This window comes from Octopus sinensis, linkage group LG3, assembly GCF_006345805.1.
Source record: "Octopus sinensis linkage group LG3, ASM634580v1, whole genome shotgun sequence".
NCBI lineage: Eukaryota > Metazoa > Mollusca > Cephalopoda > Octopoda > Octopodidae > Octopus > Octopus sinensis.
In genome coordinates this window covers 146,185,963-146,204,637 of record NC_042999.1, presented here as the reverse complement: position 1 = coordinate 146,204,637, position 18,675 = coordinate 146,185,963, and the positions used below count along the sequence as shown (strand labels likewise).

The 18,675-nt window shown below is 36.6% G+C and overlaps 1 protein-coding gene across 2 annotated transcripts in view; it reads left to right on the top strand.

The window, feature by feature from the left end:
• Positions 1-18,675, top strand: part of LOC115209878 (WD repeat-containing protein 93-like) — a 154,985-nt gene that overhangs the window by 18,621 nt on the left and 117,689 nt on the right. The window contains exons 4-7 of one of the 2 annotated variants that reach the window (XM_036501464.1): positions 2,048-2,129; positions 8,643-8,740; positions 14,762-14,843; positions 17,844-18,021. In XM_036501464.1, the coding sequence (XP_036357357.1) occupies positions 2,048-2,129; positions 8,643-8,740; positions 14,762-14,843; positions 17,844-18,021 (440 nt within the window). Of the gene's footprint in view, positions 1-2,047; positions 2,130-8,642; positions 8,741-14,758; positions 14,844-17,843; positions 18,022-18,675 lie in introns of both variants that reach the window. The other variant, XM_029778455.2, reaches the window with a different exon arrangement.

The following is an 18,675-nucleotide window of genomic DNA, read 5'->3' as shown; positions in this document are numbered from 1 at the left end:
CATAAAAGAAATCATTTAAACCCACCATTCTTTTGACCTGCACTCTCTCACCTTACTATTCTTATGCCTCCCTCCTCCTACTTCGTTTGAACCCTTGAACCTTTAGAACCTTCTAGAGTCTTCTACATTCAGCCACTCTGATGTCACTCCTTATAAAGAGATACTCATTATCGCCATGGGCTCCTTGAGAGCGGTCAGCTAAAAGTTTTTTGTGCATTTTGATGTCGACATAAGTTCCTTGATTTTCCTGATGAGAAATCTGCAGAGACATAGTCGTCTCTCTTGCACACCACATTTGATGCTTCTTATGCCCTACTTTTCTCTCAGGGCGCTTACACTCTGTCGTGTATGCACACTGACATTACACATTCAGTGGATCATACTAGCTTCATTCCATTCAAGCCTACGTATGTTCAAGAACACAGCCAGTTCCACGTATTGAACTCACTACTCCATGATTGTGAGCCTGACACTCTAACCACTGAGCCATGCAAAGATATGTGTGTGTATAACACATATTTATACAAATGAATGACATATATATATGTCATCATCATCATCATTTAATGTCTGTTTTCCATGTTGGCATGTGCTGGACATTAATGGAGAAGTTCTTAAGCAGATCAGGCCAAAAATGTCACTAGAAGCTAAGCTCACCAAGCATAGATTGGCATATTTCGGTCATATGCGGAGAAAATCCCTGGAGAAGGACATCATGCTTGGAATGGTCAGTGGCAAGAGAGGAAGAGGCCGACCAAGGACCCGCTGGCTTGACACCATCAAGAGTGATACCAGAATGGACACAGCCAATCTGAAAGAAGCGACCCAGGAAAGAACTGACTGGAGGACACTGATCCAACAAGTAACCGAGAGTCGACTTCGACTGAGTGGATAGATAGATAGATGTGTGTGTGTGTGTGTGTATATATATATATATGTATATATGCATGCATGTATATAAGCATGTGTATGTGTATTTTACAAAGTTTGCTACATGTCACTTACCACTGATTAGAAATATTGAAATAGTATACATAGTCAGGTATTGAATTCTATTTCTCCTGTTTGTTCTATGAAATTCCTCTCTCCCTCTCACTTTCTCTCTATATATATATTTCTCTATCTATATGCTCACGCACATATCCACATGTATGTATACTTATAAATATGTCTGTGAATATTATGAAACAGCCATTTTAACGAGTTTTTTTATTTATTTATCATCCGATGAAATATGTCTGCACCACCAGATACTCCTGAACTAGTTTTTTTATGTGTCTCACAAGAGGAGTCGATGCTAGATGCGTCGAAACAATAGTTGTGATTAATAATATATTCTCGTATATTCCATATTGTCTTTCATTTGTTTTATTTATATACACACACATATATGTATATATATATATATATATATATATATATATATATACACATACATTCATTTATATATACATACATATATATCATCATCATCATCATCATCGTTTAACGTCCATTCTCCATGCTAGCATGGGTTGGACAGTTTGACCGGGGATCTGGGAAGCCAGAAGGCTGCACCAGGCTCCGGTCTTATCTGGCAATGTTTCTACAGCTGGATGCCCTTCCTAACACCAACCACTCCGTGAGTGTAGTGGGTGCTTTTTACGTGCCATCTGCACTGGTGCCAGGCGAGGCTGGCATCGGCCACGGTCGGATTGGTGCATTTTACGTGCCACCTGCACGGAAGCCAGTCGAGGCGGCACTGGCTTATACATACATACATATATATGTACATACATATATATATACATATATATATATATATACATACATACATATATATACATACATACATATATACATACATACATACATACATATATATATATACATACATACATACATACATATATACATACATACATACATACATATATACATACATACATACATATATATATATATACACATACACACTCATACACTCATGCACATACATGAAAATATATAGAAACTGTGTTATTATTCGAGATATCTTCTTGACTTCCATTTCTATTGCATTTATCAGCAGAGTGAAGTGAAACCCCAGTCATTTGTTACTCATTGTGCTGCCTCACCACAAGCAGATTACTTTGGTGCTGTTATGGATGGTAATATATGAAGCTCTTTTCATATTTTCATTCTTGTTTCTCTCTGTTAATTCTCCTTTTGTTATCTGAGCTTTGTTCGGTTTCCTTTCACACATATAGATTGGTTATTAAAGAAATTTTCCTTAGTAGAAACCATACAACAGAAGAATGTGTTATTGTACTTAGTCTCCTCTGAATTCACTGTTTATTCAAATATCTGTCTGATAATGCTTTACATTTCATCTCAATGAGCTTTAAAAATAAAAAAGGAAAGGAAAGAGAAGATTATTACTGTCATTATAATATTTTTGAAGTATCTAAGTTGGTCTTCCTTCAACATGAGTTCAGGTCACTACTAAGAATGATTTTTGATTTCATTCTATCAACTACAAGTAATATTTTAGACATCCTTAGGTCAATGACCTACCAGTATCATTGGTACACTAGGCAACATGCTTACTGACATTTTGTCCATCTTTACATTCTGAGTTCAAATTCTGCAAAGGGTGACTTTGCCTTTCATCCTTTCAGAGTACTGGGGTCAATGTAATCGACTTCACCCCTCAAATGAAATTGCTAGTCTTGTGTCAAAATTTGAAACTAATATTTTAGACATCTTTGAAGCAAAGTAGTCTAGTGTCTAACCAAAAGAAATTTAAATTGCTATTTGTATAGTATATTAAAGGCATATACATTGTTGAAAGACATGATGCTGTGGTTTCTGCCTGAGAGAAATTCTCTTTATCAACATGTACTTAAAACAACATATATCAGAGTGAAGCAAACATCACTGCAGGGGTGTCTCATGAGATTGCCAAACATATTTCTCCTACTTGGAGTCAATGCTATGAATCAAAACATATGTAATCTGGTTGACTGACCAAGCAGTTCCCATTGGGCTTCCCAAGAAGAAGAAACACAAGCCCTGGGTGATGAAGAAGGTTAAACGAGAACTTCGACTTAGAGATATTGCTTGGGCTGAATTCAAAAATCAAGATTTGACTGCAGCTTTTGAGGTATACAAAACTCAACGAGACCGAGCCGTGAAAATTGAAAAGGAAGAACGCTTCAGATATGAATGCAGAATCGTGGCAAATGCCAGTTGCAATCCAAAAACCTTCTTTGCCCATGTCCAACGGAATTCCTGCTTGAACAACCAAATTGCAACGTTGATAGACTCAACAGGCGTATAAATTGAGGACCCTTTTAGCAGAGTCAGTTATTTGCCGAGGCTTTTTCGACAATTTTCAAACAAGATGATGGTTGAGAACCCCCTCCATTTGATAGATCGGTACCTCCAATGCCTAGATTGGTCATCACTCATGACAAAGTCGAACGTGTTATTCAAGGCCTCGATGTCAACAAGAGTCATGGCCCTAACAGCATACACCCACAGGTTATCAAATCATTGGCTCCAGTCATCTGCAGACCTTTAACACTTCTATTCAATATGCGAACTGGAGAACAGTGATAATCTGCCTGATTTTCAAGAAAGGGAACCGTGAAGACCTGCTTAACTACCAACCGGTTTCCCTTCAATAATCAGCAAGATGTTCGAAACCATCCTCAAGAAAAGTATGTTGCCCCACCTCCAAAACACAGCCTCTATCTCTGATTCCCAACATGGCTTCATGCCAAAGAGATCATGCTTGACCAACTTACTGGTAATGGAAGAATTGGTGACACGTATCCTGGATGATGGTGATGCTGTTGACATCATTTTATTGGACTTTGCCAAAGCTTTTGACTCGGTTAACCACCACCTATTACTTGTCAAGCTTCAAGCATATCGTTTCCATCCAGATATCGTATGATGGGTTGGTGCCTTCCTCTCAGATCACTCCTTCCAAGTCCAAGTTAATGGTTCACTGTCCGATGTCTCCAGTGCGAGCTATGGTGTGTCTCAAGGTTCAGTGCTTGGGCTGTTATTGTTTTTAGTCTTCATCAATGATTTGCCCGATGACCTCACGCAACACACCCTTCTATTTGCTGACGATGTCAAACTGGTCACTCCTCGCAGTGATATAGATGATCTTCGTTGATGCCTCCACCAAGTTTGGAGATGGTCAAATGAATGGGACCTGTGTCTGAATGTGTCAAAGTGCTGTCATCTGCCTGTTGGCTCCTCTCCTGCAACTCAACCTGATTTCGAGCTGGGTCGTCTGCTGCTGGAGAAGACCGACCAAGTAAAGGACCTGGGTATCTTGGTGGATTCATCCTTTTCGCCTTTGGCCCAATGCGTCCATGCTGCGAACAAAGCACGCGGAGTTCTATTTTTGATTCGATGGTCATTCGGAATGCTCACAGCAGCCATATTCCTACCGCTCTATGTCACGCTGGTGAGACCCATATTGGAGAGTATGTGATTCAAGCCTCTTCTCCTTATCTCCTCAAAGACATACATCATCTCGAAAGAGTCCAGAAGCTGGCTACCTGCATGGTTCTTGGTCTCAAGCATTTGTCTTATGAAGAAAGGCTGAAGACGCTCGACCTTTATTCTCTTGAAAAACGACGACGCTGTGGTGATCTCATTCTCGCTCACAACATCATAAGCGGAAAGTGTAACCTCTCAAAAGAGCTGTTCTTCACTCCTGCTCCAGAGCGTGGGTTGCGGGGTCACTACGAAAAGCTCTATCTACGACGATTTTATCTCAATCGAAGGAGAGGGGCTTTCTCTGTCCGGGTTGCAGATCCATGGAATAAGCTACCAGACGAGATAGTGAAGATGCCAACGACCGCTCGGTTCAAAGTCTCTCTTGACCAGAAAATGCCTGATCTCTTTGTATGACCACCCTCCATGTACATAACTCCTTGTCCCCCTACATGACCTTGCTTTTGCTTTTTGAGCCAATAAAAATTGAATTGAATTGAATTGAATCCTAATAAAAGTTTGGTAAATTGGTAGTAAAGATAACATATCAGCCATACCAACGTCGTCTCAACAATTAGAAAGAGAGGATTTTTAAAATGAGAATATCTGAAATAAACTTGACTGCTCTCACAAACGAGAATACTGTAAATGAACCCAACCACTCTCAAAAATTTAGCAAAAAAAACAGAAAAATAATCCAGAATCCTTGTCCAGCACCGAATCGATCACAAAATCTAAGTCATGAGGCCAAATATCCTTGAAAGTTTCATCCAAATCCATCCAGTGGTTCTTGAGATATCTTGTCCATGGACAAACAAACAAACATGACTGGAAACAATACCTCTACCTTAGCGAAGGCAGAGGTAATAAAATAAAGATTAGCACAATAACCACCATGGCCTGTTACTGGAACTCACTGGTGGCACCATGTATTTCGTGGTCACACTGTTTGATTACAAGGAAATGTAATTTTTTTTTTGTGTTTTTGCAATATTTCATAATTAAACTTTAATATTTAGCATTCATGTTATTTAAATATCCTTGAAACCATATCAAAGATAGAGAATAAAGTATTTTCTCAAATTATGAAAATGTACCACAAGTGGTGCATATGGCAGTTTTGTGAAGTTTTCAATGAACCACTTGTGCTACATGTGGTTTTTAACATGTTAAAAGTGAAAAAAAAATATCATGTAAATGTAGCATAAAATCTGTTAGATGTTCTATACCACTAAGTTTTATTGTTCATAAATTAAAATCTTCATAATAATAAGAGAGATTAATATAGCATTTTATAAAATTGAAAGATGAGACTTTGATGGTGTTTGCTTAAGAGGCTGTGTATACCTAGTGGAAGGTGGAAAGGTCATGTAGATAAATAAATGAATGAGAAGAGAGATCCATGAGGCCCCGTTTGGGGCAACTGAATGAGTTGTTTTTCTCTGCTCCATAGGCCTGTGGACTATGTAGTGTTTTGTCACTTAAGGTTCTATTAAATTATTTTGTGTCTAAATGGGTAGTAAGATCAGGACACATACAGCTGCACCACTTTCTCAAACATGCATTGGTCATCTAGAAACCTGACTCCAAAACAATATACTTCATGTAAGACCTACCTAAACTATTTCCTCCCTTCTTACCAGCAGCTCTAGAGAACATCAAATAAAATCAACAATTACACCACACAACATATACACATACATACTACCGCACATAGAAAGGGCAAATATACTAGAAGTCATGTATACAATACTACTACTATGTTCACATATATACATATCATCATCATCATCATTTAACATCTGTTTTCCATGCTGGTATAGGTTGGACTGTTTGGCAGGACCTGGTGAACCAGAAGACTGTGTCAAGCTCCAGTGTCTGCTTTGGCATGGTTTCTACTGTTAGATGCCCTTCTTAATGCCAGCCACTTTACAGAGTGTACTTGGCACTTTGTTTTTCTTTAGTGGCACTGGCACCAGTGAGGTCACCAAGCAAGGATAAGAACTACTCAATGTAGAGAAATGAAGCATTGAGGGCAGTGGTTCAATACCAAATGACAATGCACAAATATACATAGAGTACTCATAGGTACCATGTTTGGCCAACGTAAAGAAACAGTTGATGTTAATGTACAAGAAATACATTCCATCCATTATAGATGATGCAGATCCTATCAAAGCCTTCATTCTCTTCAAAACAAAACCTTAATAAATTACAAAGTGTGTAAAACATTTCATTGTACGTCATCACAGGCTGCACACTGATGATCTATGCCATGAATGAAAAATGCTAAAAATGAAAAGTCAATCCCTGTAAACTTCATCGCTCACAATCCCTGCCAGTCTATGTACAATTACTCTTAAGTACCTTGTTGTATTTATAACATCCCAGAACGCTACTACAACTCTATCATAAAATCTGCCTTTTCCACTCAGACTATAAAAAGAAATACACATAAATAAAAAATTATTCCTTACTAATTTTGACACAAGACCAATAGTTTCCAGGGGAATGGGCAAGTTAATTTCATCAGCCCCTCACTTATTTTATTGGCCTTGAAAGGATGAAAGGCAAAGCTGATCTTGCTGGAATTTGAACTAAGAATATAAAGCACTGGAAGAAATGCCAATAAGAATTAGCCTTGTTTGTCCTAAAAACTATTCTGTGATTTACACCACCTTTGCTTAATGCAGAGAAATACTAGCTATCAAATTCAACTTGGCTGCCCCTGCTGTGATCACTTGGTTAACTAGAAATATTATCAAAATCTCCCTCATATCACACCCTGTCATCTTAAGCAAGGAAAAGACAAAATAATTTTGACTGGACTGTCTTCCATCCTAGACCTGCTTGGTCAGTGCTGACAACAGCCATGGAGGCGCAATGGCCCAGTGGTTTGGGCAGCAGACTCACGGTTGTAAGAATGCGGTTTCGATTTCGAAACTGGGCATTGTGAGTGTTTATTGAGCAAAAACACCTAAGCTCCATGAGGCCCTGGCGGGGGTTGGGTGGTGAACCCCGCTGTACTCTTTCACAATTTTTTCTCACTCTTTCTTCCTACTTCTGCTACAAAGCTGCAAAGCAAAGGAACCATGGTGTAACCCACTATGGTGTGGTAAACTTTCAGACCCTAGTCTAGATTGCGAATCCTCTGTACCCCAGGATGGTTCATCTCTCCACCTGTTAAAAGCCACCGTTTATGGAATGAGGATAACAATGTAGCTTTCATGCCTGTGCAACCGCCAACCTTTCGTGTGTGGTGGATGGATCTTCAAGTTTCCACATGCATTCTAAGCAGTTTAGAATAGGCTTGAATTAGAGATCATTCTTTGTGGCCTATTGCATGAGTCTTGATTGGAAGATGGAGGAGGAGGAGAAGAAGAAGCAGAAGCAGCAGCAGCAGCACTCTTGTATGTGTGTGTCAAAGTATGCAGTACAGTCTTGAGATCAGCAGAAGCATGGTATATCTGTGGATTATCATCCAGCCAACTACTTACTGGCTGTAGGTTTGTTCAGTCATAGCTGACTGGAGATTGCACTTTGACAAAAGTACTCTTGTCTCTTATGCAGAGATCACCTGTCTTATCCAACATAAACTCCAATTAAATAGAGTAATGATATATGGCAATTAATATCATTATGATGAAGAAATAAAGGTGGTGCTCCAGCATGGCCGCAGTCAAATGACTGAAGCAAGTAAAAGAGTAAATACTATCCATTTTCAAGTACCATCTTTGATGACATAAGAGATACACAGGTATCTCAGATAAATTTTAATTTCAGTTGCACATATTCAGGAAAAAAATGTAATATTTAAAGCAATTTAGCAGCACATTACAAAAGTACATTTGCTATGACAGAAGATATTACTGTATGTATAAAGTAACTTATTATGGAGTGACATTAGATAGAAGAGACTGTCTGGATTATAATTAGTCTATAGTTGTGAGCATTTGGGACAACTATAGCTTAAAGGCGCCTGGGTGATTTTTGAGATTGAGACATTTTTTTTGGAAATAAGTATGCCATAGACACCATTAAATATTGTAAATTGTTGTTGTAAGGTGATTGCTGTAATGATCGTTATCATAAGAACATAATTAATATCATTGATACTCTACTTCTTAGTATAAAAAATTTTCGTTTCTGTTCTTTTCTGCCAGGAAGTGCCACAGGGAAAGAGAGTCAGTTGGAAATTTACAAACTTTCATTTGGTGCCTTATTTGAACAATTCCTTGAACCACATGTAGCAATAAATCAGGTGAGAAAAATAGTTTTATAGCGAATCTTCTTTCACACAGAATAAATTTAGATTTCATTTTAGAGAATGCAGTAAGGTATTTTATTCAGTTCAAGTTTATCTGAAAAAAGTTTTTAAAATAGCGAATTACAGTACTGATATTTCAGTGCTCTTTCACCAAAACCTGGTGAGAAAATAGTCTCTTGACAAGCCAAATGAGATCATAGTCATGCCCATTGCCTGTGTTTCATAACTGACACCTGTACTAGTGACATGTAAAAAGTACCCACTACACTCTTGAAGTGGTTGGTGTTAGGAAGGGTATTCAGCTGAAGAAACTGTACCAAATCAGAATGAAACCTGGTGCAGCTCTCCAGTTTACCAGTCAAACCTTCCAACCCATGCCAGCATGGAAAACAGACAGATGATGATGATGAGGTTGTTTGATTGTATACAAAACAAAAATGTGCATACATACTGCCATTATCTAAAGAGACCAGATCAATCCCAAACTGTCAGAAGAATGATTGTCAATAATGTGCATGACTTTATATACATATATGTATGTACGTATCCATGTACATATGTGCATATTTCTGTATGTATGTATGTGTGTACATATGTATGCATGTGTGTATGTATGCATGTGTGTATGTATGCATGTGTGTATGTATGCATGTGTGTATGTATGTATGTACGTATGTATGCATGTATGTATGTACTTTTGTATGTATGTCTCTTCTATGTTTTAATTATTATAAATCTTCCACTTATGAGGGAACCGGCTCCCAGCAAAGATACAAGGCTCCATCTTTGAGATGTAGTTGACACAGACAAATTCACATTTGGAACTTAAGAAAAGTCTTACATATTTTTACTATTCCACTCTCAAATTGCACTGGTAATGTACAAATTAGCCAGTTAATTTCTCTTTCTGAAAATTCCAGTTTATCCAAATTATCCTTTAAGCATTTACTAACAAAACCTAGTGCTCCAATTATTATTGGTATGAATATGAATTCATAGTCTGGATATAAACACTGGAGGTTTCAAAGCAATTGTCTACAGATATCCTCTTTTTCTTTGATTTTCAAAGAGATATTTATATCTGCAGGGCAGCTGATTTCTATGATGGTACATACCTTTGCTCCTCCTTTTCAAACAACAATATCCGGCCTGTTATGTTTACAATGACAGAAGTTTTGATGGGAATATTCCACCAGTATTCTTTGAGTTGGTGTTTATGAATATATTCCATAACAGAGGGATTTTCTAAGTTTATTTCAGTACAGTCTTTTTTTGCAGATGGCATTGCAAATTGTTTTAGCAACAACATTGTGCCGCATAGGGAGGTAGTACCATGACAACATTTTAGGACAGCTGCTAATCCCATGCATAATGTCTTTTACAGAAACATGACATAGCCTACACATGCAGTTTTACCTTGGGATTACAAGAATGTCACTGTCTCTCTTGTTCACCAGGTACTTTGTGGCAATCTCCTGTTCCTGGATTGCAAATGCATAGCCTTCAAAGAGTGATATGATGTAGTGGTCTTGTGTCCAAGAGAGGATGCATTTTGTGTCAATTCTACTGTTTTCCTCAAGGTTCCGGGCATAGTCTTTTTTTTTTTTTGTATGTTGAGTGCTTTCCATCCAGGATTGCCTCGTGTTTATATATTTAATCTGAGGTGTACGTGTTGATGACAATTTCACCTAGCAAATTACCTTATTTGCTAAACAAAATCAAAAACCAATTGGTCTAGGAAACTAGATGATAAAAGTTTTATTTTTCATTTCGTTCCTTTCGGGATTTTATCCCTAATTTTGTGGTTTTGGAACCTAGCTGTTCTTCCTAGTGTGATGAATCCCATAAGTGGATTCCTCTTATGTGTTTAAATGTACACTGTATTTTATGAGTATTACATATTCTTTGGACTAAATTTTTACATGCTAGGCCAATGGAAGTGAAAATTTCTATTAATTTCCATTTCCCTTCGATATGATTATATATATATCATCATCATCATCATCATCGTTTAACGTCCGTTCTCCATGCTAGCATGGGTTGGACGATTCAACCGGGGATCTGGGAAGCCAGAAGGCTGCACCAGGCTCCAGTCTTATCTGGCAATGTTTCTTCAGCTGGATGCCCTTCCTAATGCCAACCACTCCATGAGTGTAGTGGGTGCTTTTTACGTGCCACCTGCACAGGTGCCAGGCGAGGCTGGCTACGGCCACGGTCGGATTGGTGCATTTTACATGCCACCGTCACAGAAGCCAGTCGAGGCGGCGCTGGCATCGGCCAAGAGTCGGATAGTGCTTTTTACGTACCACCAGTCCAGGGGTCCTGGCTGGTTCAATTCGATTTCGATTTCACTATTCGATTTTGATATATACATGGTGGCCCAAAAGTAGATTCACGGTTATCACGTAGGCACTTCAAATTTCTTTTAAAACATTTTATTACATTTAACTTTCTGTCTTACAAACTGAAAAGGGATCTTGACAAAATTAACTAAATTAGCATAGAATAATAGTTTTATATCTTTTTATAATTAAGATCTAAACTATTAATATGTGAATGCAAAAGAGATAGTTGAATAACTGTAAACCTACTTTTGGGCCACCCTGTATGTATATATACATATATTATTCATCAGCAGAAGTTACAGAGTGACTCAGGAGTCAAAATTTTCATGCATGGGAATGTATCTATGACATAAAATTTATAATATATTAATTCTATAGAATATATAATTTTTCATATATATTCCTAAACAATATGCTAAAAGCATGTACATTAAAAAAATTTTGTTAAAATTGAACAAAATTTCTAAGTATTTCAGAATGTCTGCATGTGAATATATGTGTAAATGTGTAAGCATGGATGTGTTTATAAATAAGTGTGTGAATACGCCTGACTGGCATCGATCACATTTCATTTTGAAATACAAAAATTTATTATATAGTTTATTATCATTTACATTTTGAATTATTTTTGTTTACATTTTGAACCATTTAGATATACAAGACAGCACCAAAACCTTTTAAGTGCTTAGGGCCTCTTTGGGTCTTAATCCAGCCCTGTATGTATGTAGAGTGAACAAAAGAGATTAAAGTCAGAACTGTATCCTCAGGAAGAACTTGTTTGAATGCTAGTGTATCTAAGATAAACGGAGATTCCTAGTTAAACATATTGATCATGGGGTGTGAATGCATTACATTTAAAACTGGAATCTATGGCATTATCTTTAATTCTGTTGTTAATAGTTAATTATATTAATACAACAGGGGAAACCCATTACTTGAACATAAATATTTGTTACAAATTTTGCTACAAGGCCTGAAATTTTGGAGGCTGGAGATATTTGATTACACTGACCTCAGTGCTCAACTGGTACTTATTTCATCAACCCTGAAAGGATAAGAGGCAAAGTCAACCTCAGTGGAAATTCAGAACTTAAAGATGGACAAAATGCTGCTAAGTACTAACGGTTCTGCCAGCTTGCTTCTTTTACATGTACATAAACACAAATATCAACATGAATAAAATGAAATCATAATCTATATATATAAAGCTGAAGTTGTCTGTGTGTGTGGCAGGTTTGGTAGCCTTCAACTAACACTATCTTCTCCGAGACCCTGTGGCGCAAGTTGACCAAAATTGAGAGTATGTTAGAAGAAGGCTTGCTCTTCATTCCGTACAAGAAAAAATTCGAATCGGATCATGTTAAGACCAAAAATTATTTACATCAAAAAGGTGCTTTTTTGCTATGAAAATCCCTATTTTTTACGATTTTTTGACTGCTGTGTCACCATTTTTCGATGTTTTTCAACCAGAATGTTCACTTAAAGAGAATAACAAGCTACATAATGCAAAATTTTTACTTTTCAAAAATTCCAATTCTAAAGGTTCAAAATAAACTCGAGCAATGCCGGGCGATACTGATAGTAATATACATTTTTTAAAGCATCTATGTGCATTTATTCAGACTAAGTCTTAAAAATAATATATCCTACACTTGCGATAGTCTCATACTAGTTCAGGGGAAGAGTGAGAGAGAGAGAGAAAGAAGGATATACAGAAAGAAAGAAATATAGATAGGGATATAGTGGTAGTGAGAATAAAATTGAGATTAGTAAGATAAATATTCACACACTTATTTATACATTTGCACATATATTCACATGCTGACATCCTGAAATATATTACATTACTTTAGAAATTTTGTTCAATTTTATCAAAATTCTTTAAATGTACATGCTTTTAGCATATTCATTAGAAATATGGATAAAAAATTTTTATATTTTATAGAATTAATGTATTATACATTTTATATGTTAATAGATATAATAATAATAATAATTGTGTACAGTGCTCAGGTGCACTACAACTCATCTAAAGTGTATATATAATCAGGTGTAGTTTCGGCGGATTTCGGAAAGCATGAGGGCCTTAAAGGATGCAGTGTCATAGCAGTCAACAACTGATGCAGGCAGTTTATTCCATGCTTCAGCAACTCTGAGCGTGAAAAAATGTTTCCGAAAGTCATGGGAGCTGTGTTGTTTTCTGACTTTGTAGGCATGTCCACGTGTGTTAGACACATGAAGATCAAAAAGGTGTTCAGTGTTGTTGTTGGTGAGGTGGTTGATAACTTTGTGAGTTTTTACCAAGTCCGTCGCCAGACGCCGGAGCTTCAGTGAATCCATGCCCAGGGAAACAAGGCGCTCAGAATATGGTAGGTGTCTGATGGAGGGTATGCGTTTGGTTGCACGTCTCTGGACAGATTCCATGAAACTTTTGGCTCTTGAGCCACTCTGTAACTTCTGCTGCTGATTAATAATAATAATAATAATGATAATAATAAGAAATATATATATATATACTGTTGTGTCTGGGGAGAGTCATTCTCTTTTGGTGCCTTATAATTTAACAAACTCAATAGTAAAATTTCCACTTATTTTCTTTTTATTTTTCTAAAATTTTTGTTACGCCTTGCAACCTTTTCAATAGTTTTAACTGTCCGTAACTCATACTGCGTTCCTTTTTGTTTGATTGTGTGCACGTTTGTGCCTATGCATGCATGTATGTATGCATGAATGTGTGTATGTGCATATGTATATAGGGTACATTTTATGTGGCACCAGCATGGATACTTATATATATACATATATCAGCCTCCTGGCTTGCTAGTCCCCAGTCAAACCATCCAACCCATGCCAACATGAAAAACGAACGTTAAACAATGATGATGATGATGATATATACATATATATATATATAGTTGGAATTTACAGAACAAAAGATGGAGTCAGGTATAAACAACAAAAAGGTGTATTAGGTTGAAGCTCAGGGAAGTGAGGAAGTCTTTTACATTTCGAGCCTACGCTCTTCAACAGAAAGGAATAAGAGAAAATAAATAGAGAGAGAATAAAATATATATATATATATATATATAATATATATATATAGTGTGTATGTGTGTGTGTGCTTGTGTATAAACAAATGTTGAATGATGAAAATGGGTGTTTATCTAAAATGGAGATGAATACCATTCTTTTGTGTGATGGGCTTGAAAAATTGAAAAATTGAAGTATCAAGATATTTTCCTATTTTTCTTAACATGAAACCAATGTTAGAACCAATTCACAGATATATATATATATATATATATATATACATGCCTATGTAAAGATGCACACACACTCACATTTTAATGTTTATTTAAGGTTATTATTTCAAAAGAATTTCAAGAATATTAGTTCGGTTGACTGATAGGTTAACTCAGTCATGAAAATAGAGTCAAATATATCATATCATTTGTTTTAACTGTTAGCTGACAGCTTATTCAACCATGTTAGTTGTCATCAGGCAAAACCTGACACAAAGAGAGAGGAGAGAGAGAGAAAGAGAGTGCAAGAAGCATGCTTGATGCATTTAGAATTGTTTAGTAGAAGTACCAATTTCAAGTCTTTGATGTGGTCCTTTATAATATATGTTCTGTGTTATTAAATTTGTTTTTTGTTTTTTTTTAAGCACGTTCCTGATGGAAATTCTCCAGGTAATGAAAAACAAGTGGCAATATTATTTTTAAGGATCCCAAACATTTCTTCACCACAAGGTAACACACACATTTATATACTGACCTTTTATATAAAGTAAGTGTTTTGATGTGTGCATTTGTGTGTTATATTTGTGTGTGTTAGTATGGTCACAATCTAATAATGACTTAAATCAAAAATAAGTGATAAAAGATGTGTATGAGTGTGTTTGTGTGTTGTGTGTGTGTGTGTTGTGTTTGTCCATGTGTGTGTGTCCTGTGTGTGTTTGTGTGTATATTCTTGGATGTAGGACAATCCTTTAAGCACTGAGAAGCTAAATTTGACTTATCAATTTCCAGTTGTTCACTAGTTAACATGTCACATTAAAGCCTTGTGGATCTGAAGGACATTGACCTGCCAATATAGAATATAGAAAGTCTGTATAACCATTCGTGTTGTTTTGTTTAAGTATTTTCCTAGCAAAGGAACATAACTTCAAAAATAGTTCAGTCCAAACTACCAAGTTCATACAAAAAAAATATTCTTTTCTACACTAGGCACAAGGCCCGAAATTTTTGGGAAAGGGACCAGTCGATTAAATTGACTCCAGTACACAACTGGTACTTAATTTATCGACTCCAAAAGGATGAAAAACAAAGTCAATCTTGGTGGAATTTGAACTCAGAACGTAAAGACAGACAAAATACCACTAAGCATTTACCCGGCATGCTAACGTTTCTGCCAGCTCACTGCTTGTTCATATAAAAATATTCTTTTCTACTCTAGGCATAAGGCCTCAAATTTTTGGGAAGGGGACCAGTTGATTAAATCAACCCCAGTATGCAACTGGTACTTAATTTATCGACCCAAAAGGATGAAAGGTAAAGTTGATCTCAGCGGAATTTGAACTCTGAATGTAAAGACAGATGAAATACCACTAAGAATTTCACCTGGTATGCTAACATTTCTGCCAGCTTACCGCCTTGTTCATATAAAAATATTGTAATGATTTCTGAGTCTGAAATATAAATTAACACACACTTAAATCAGCAGCATGGCTATAATTTGCATCCAAGTATGGATTGATTTTGCTATGATGTCACAAAATATAATAATAATAATAATAATAATACCCTGACTCAGTACCAGGCAGTAGCTCTCATGGCTTCCGATCTTAACTGACTGGAAGTGTTATCATGTACATTGTTTTGTCTTGGTATAAAAGATGGGCTACAGCAAATATTCTGCTCAATACCACAGATTTGCTTGTCAGTTGTTTGACCTTAATCAGTTGAGCATGTTCCTTAGTGTCTGACGTTATGTGCATCTTTGATCATGAGCAGAAGTAGTGGAGGAGTATCATAGCCATGTGTTGAGAGGAATTCTTTAGGGTTTGAATAATTCACCTCTGGAAACATGGTTGTTTTGTTCATCATTCTTAAAACAAACTATATTCAGGGACCTTGTGAGTTGGATGAACTACTCAAACTGAAGAAAATTCTAACTGGGCCCCACCTGCAAGGTCATGCACTGTTTATCGTGATATGAGATCACCATGTCACGCACATATAGTTGTGATACATGGTGTACTCTTATCAGACATGTGCTGGGCTTCATATTTTTTACCTCGTTGTCACTTTGATGGCACACATTGCTCTCTCACTCAATAATAATAATAATAATAATAATAATAATCCTTTCTAATCTAGGCACAAGGCCTGAGGTTTTGTGGGAGGGGACTAGTTGATTACATCGACCCCAGAATTTCACTGGTACTTAACTTTATTGACCCCAAATGGATGAAAGGCAAAGTTGACTCCAGTGGCATTTGAACTCAGAATGTAAAGACAGATGAAATATCGCTAAGCAATTTGCCCAGCATGCTAACAATTCCGCCAGCTTGCCAACTTAATAATAATTGCAATAATAATAATAACTCCAAATATGAATAAGGTAGATGGAACTCTTTAGTCCTACTTATTTGGAACAAACTCTCTGGTGCATATGCATAATAAAATATGCACATTAATTTTGTAATGAGGATGGTCATAGCAAGAACATCCAGACATGAGATTTTTTTTAAAAAAGGTCAAAAATGGATATGTGCAAAACAGATTCTGCAATCTGTATTGCAAGATGCCCATCTAAGAATCAGTAACTCCAAACAAAAGCCAACATAAAACAGAGTGGATTTTTAGTCCTCCATAAGGAGGAATGGGACCACCTCTCTCTCTCTCTCTCTCTCTCTATATATATATATATATATAATAATAATAAATATTAGGGAATAAATCCTAATTTGTCTCTAATTAATATTATTATATATATATATATATATAATATATATATATATATGGCACGTAAAATGCACCATCCGAACATGGCCAATGCCATGTTTGGATGGCCCACGTGCTGGTGGCATGTAAAAAGCACTATCTGAACGTGGGTGATGCCAGGCCTGCCTGACTGGCTCCTGTGCCAGTGGCGCATAAAAAGCACCCACTACATTCTCAGAGTAGTTGGCATTAAGAAGGGCATCCAGCTTTAAAGACATTACCAAATCAGACTTGAGCCTGGTGCAGCCACTGGCTCTCCAGACCACAGTCAAACTGTCCAGCTCATGCCAACATGGAAAATGGATACACTCAGAAGTCATTGATCAACCTGGAGCTGAAATAAAAGACACTTGAAGAAGGTGTCATGCAGTAAGACTGAACTTAAAACCCCATAGTCACAAAGCAACCTTCTTAATCAGCCATGCCTTCATTCATGCTGAAAACATTCACAATATCTTTAACTTGTAATATTTAAAGAAGTTAACAGCTTTATTATTTACCTTCAGATATCTAATTGCTGTACAAATAAGGCTATACAGAATCTGTAGGTGTTAAATCAAGGAACATAGTACAAGTGATTCCCATGTTTGAGTGTTTAGTGATATAGCACCACTAACAATATTCTTGTTTCAATTTTTGTGCATCAAATCAGATACTGCTTTTTATATCATTAAAATTCAAGAGTTCTATCTCATAATCTCGTATCTGCCTCTCCTTATGTTATTAATTGTTTCATTTTGACAGCTTGTCGAGCTTCTAGCTTAAATAGTGCCTTCAAGTATGCTGATAGTACTGGAGATGTAATTGGAAATGGGAATTCCCACATTCTCTCTAAGTCTTACTTTGACTCAAGAACATATGCTTTTCAATCTCATTATTCTGATATGATGAAGTATCTACCAGAAAAGGAAAGCTTACCAAGGTAATCAATCTATACATATAAATTTGGCATGGGCGATTCTTTCTTGTCTTGGGATTCACAGTCAAACGGCTGGGTGGATTTGCATGAAAAATTACATAGATGTGTAGAATGATCCAGTAGAGTTACTGGGCTTTGTATTTTTCATAGCTCCCATGGTTACTGAGATAATCTACTATAATAATACTCTTATGTTTATGAATGAGAAAGGAAGGGGTGATAGATGAATAAGGTAGGGAGGAAGGGGTGATGTCTTATTTTTTCATAGCTCCCATGGTTACTGAGATAATCTACTATAATAATACTCTTGTGTTTATGAATGAGAAAGGAAGGGGTGATAGATGAATAAGGAAGGAAGGGGTGATGTCATACTTGGTAGTGGGATGATGAAAATTGTACGCTGAAAAAATAAATCAAACAGCGTTTCAACTCTGTCTGAATATATGTGTGTGTGTATGTAAAGAGGGGAGTATGTGAATGCGTGTGTGTGTTTGTATGTGTGCGAGTGCATGCACAATGGAAGTGGGATGGTTCGACTTTGTTCACTTAGTATTTGGGTTTATTTTTTGATTTGGTTGAATTTTGGTTTTTTTTTTTTTGATGGTCAGTTATTTTTAGTGTTTTGACAAAAAAGTCATTGTAAAATTGTTTTTTTAA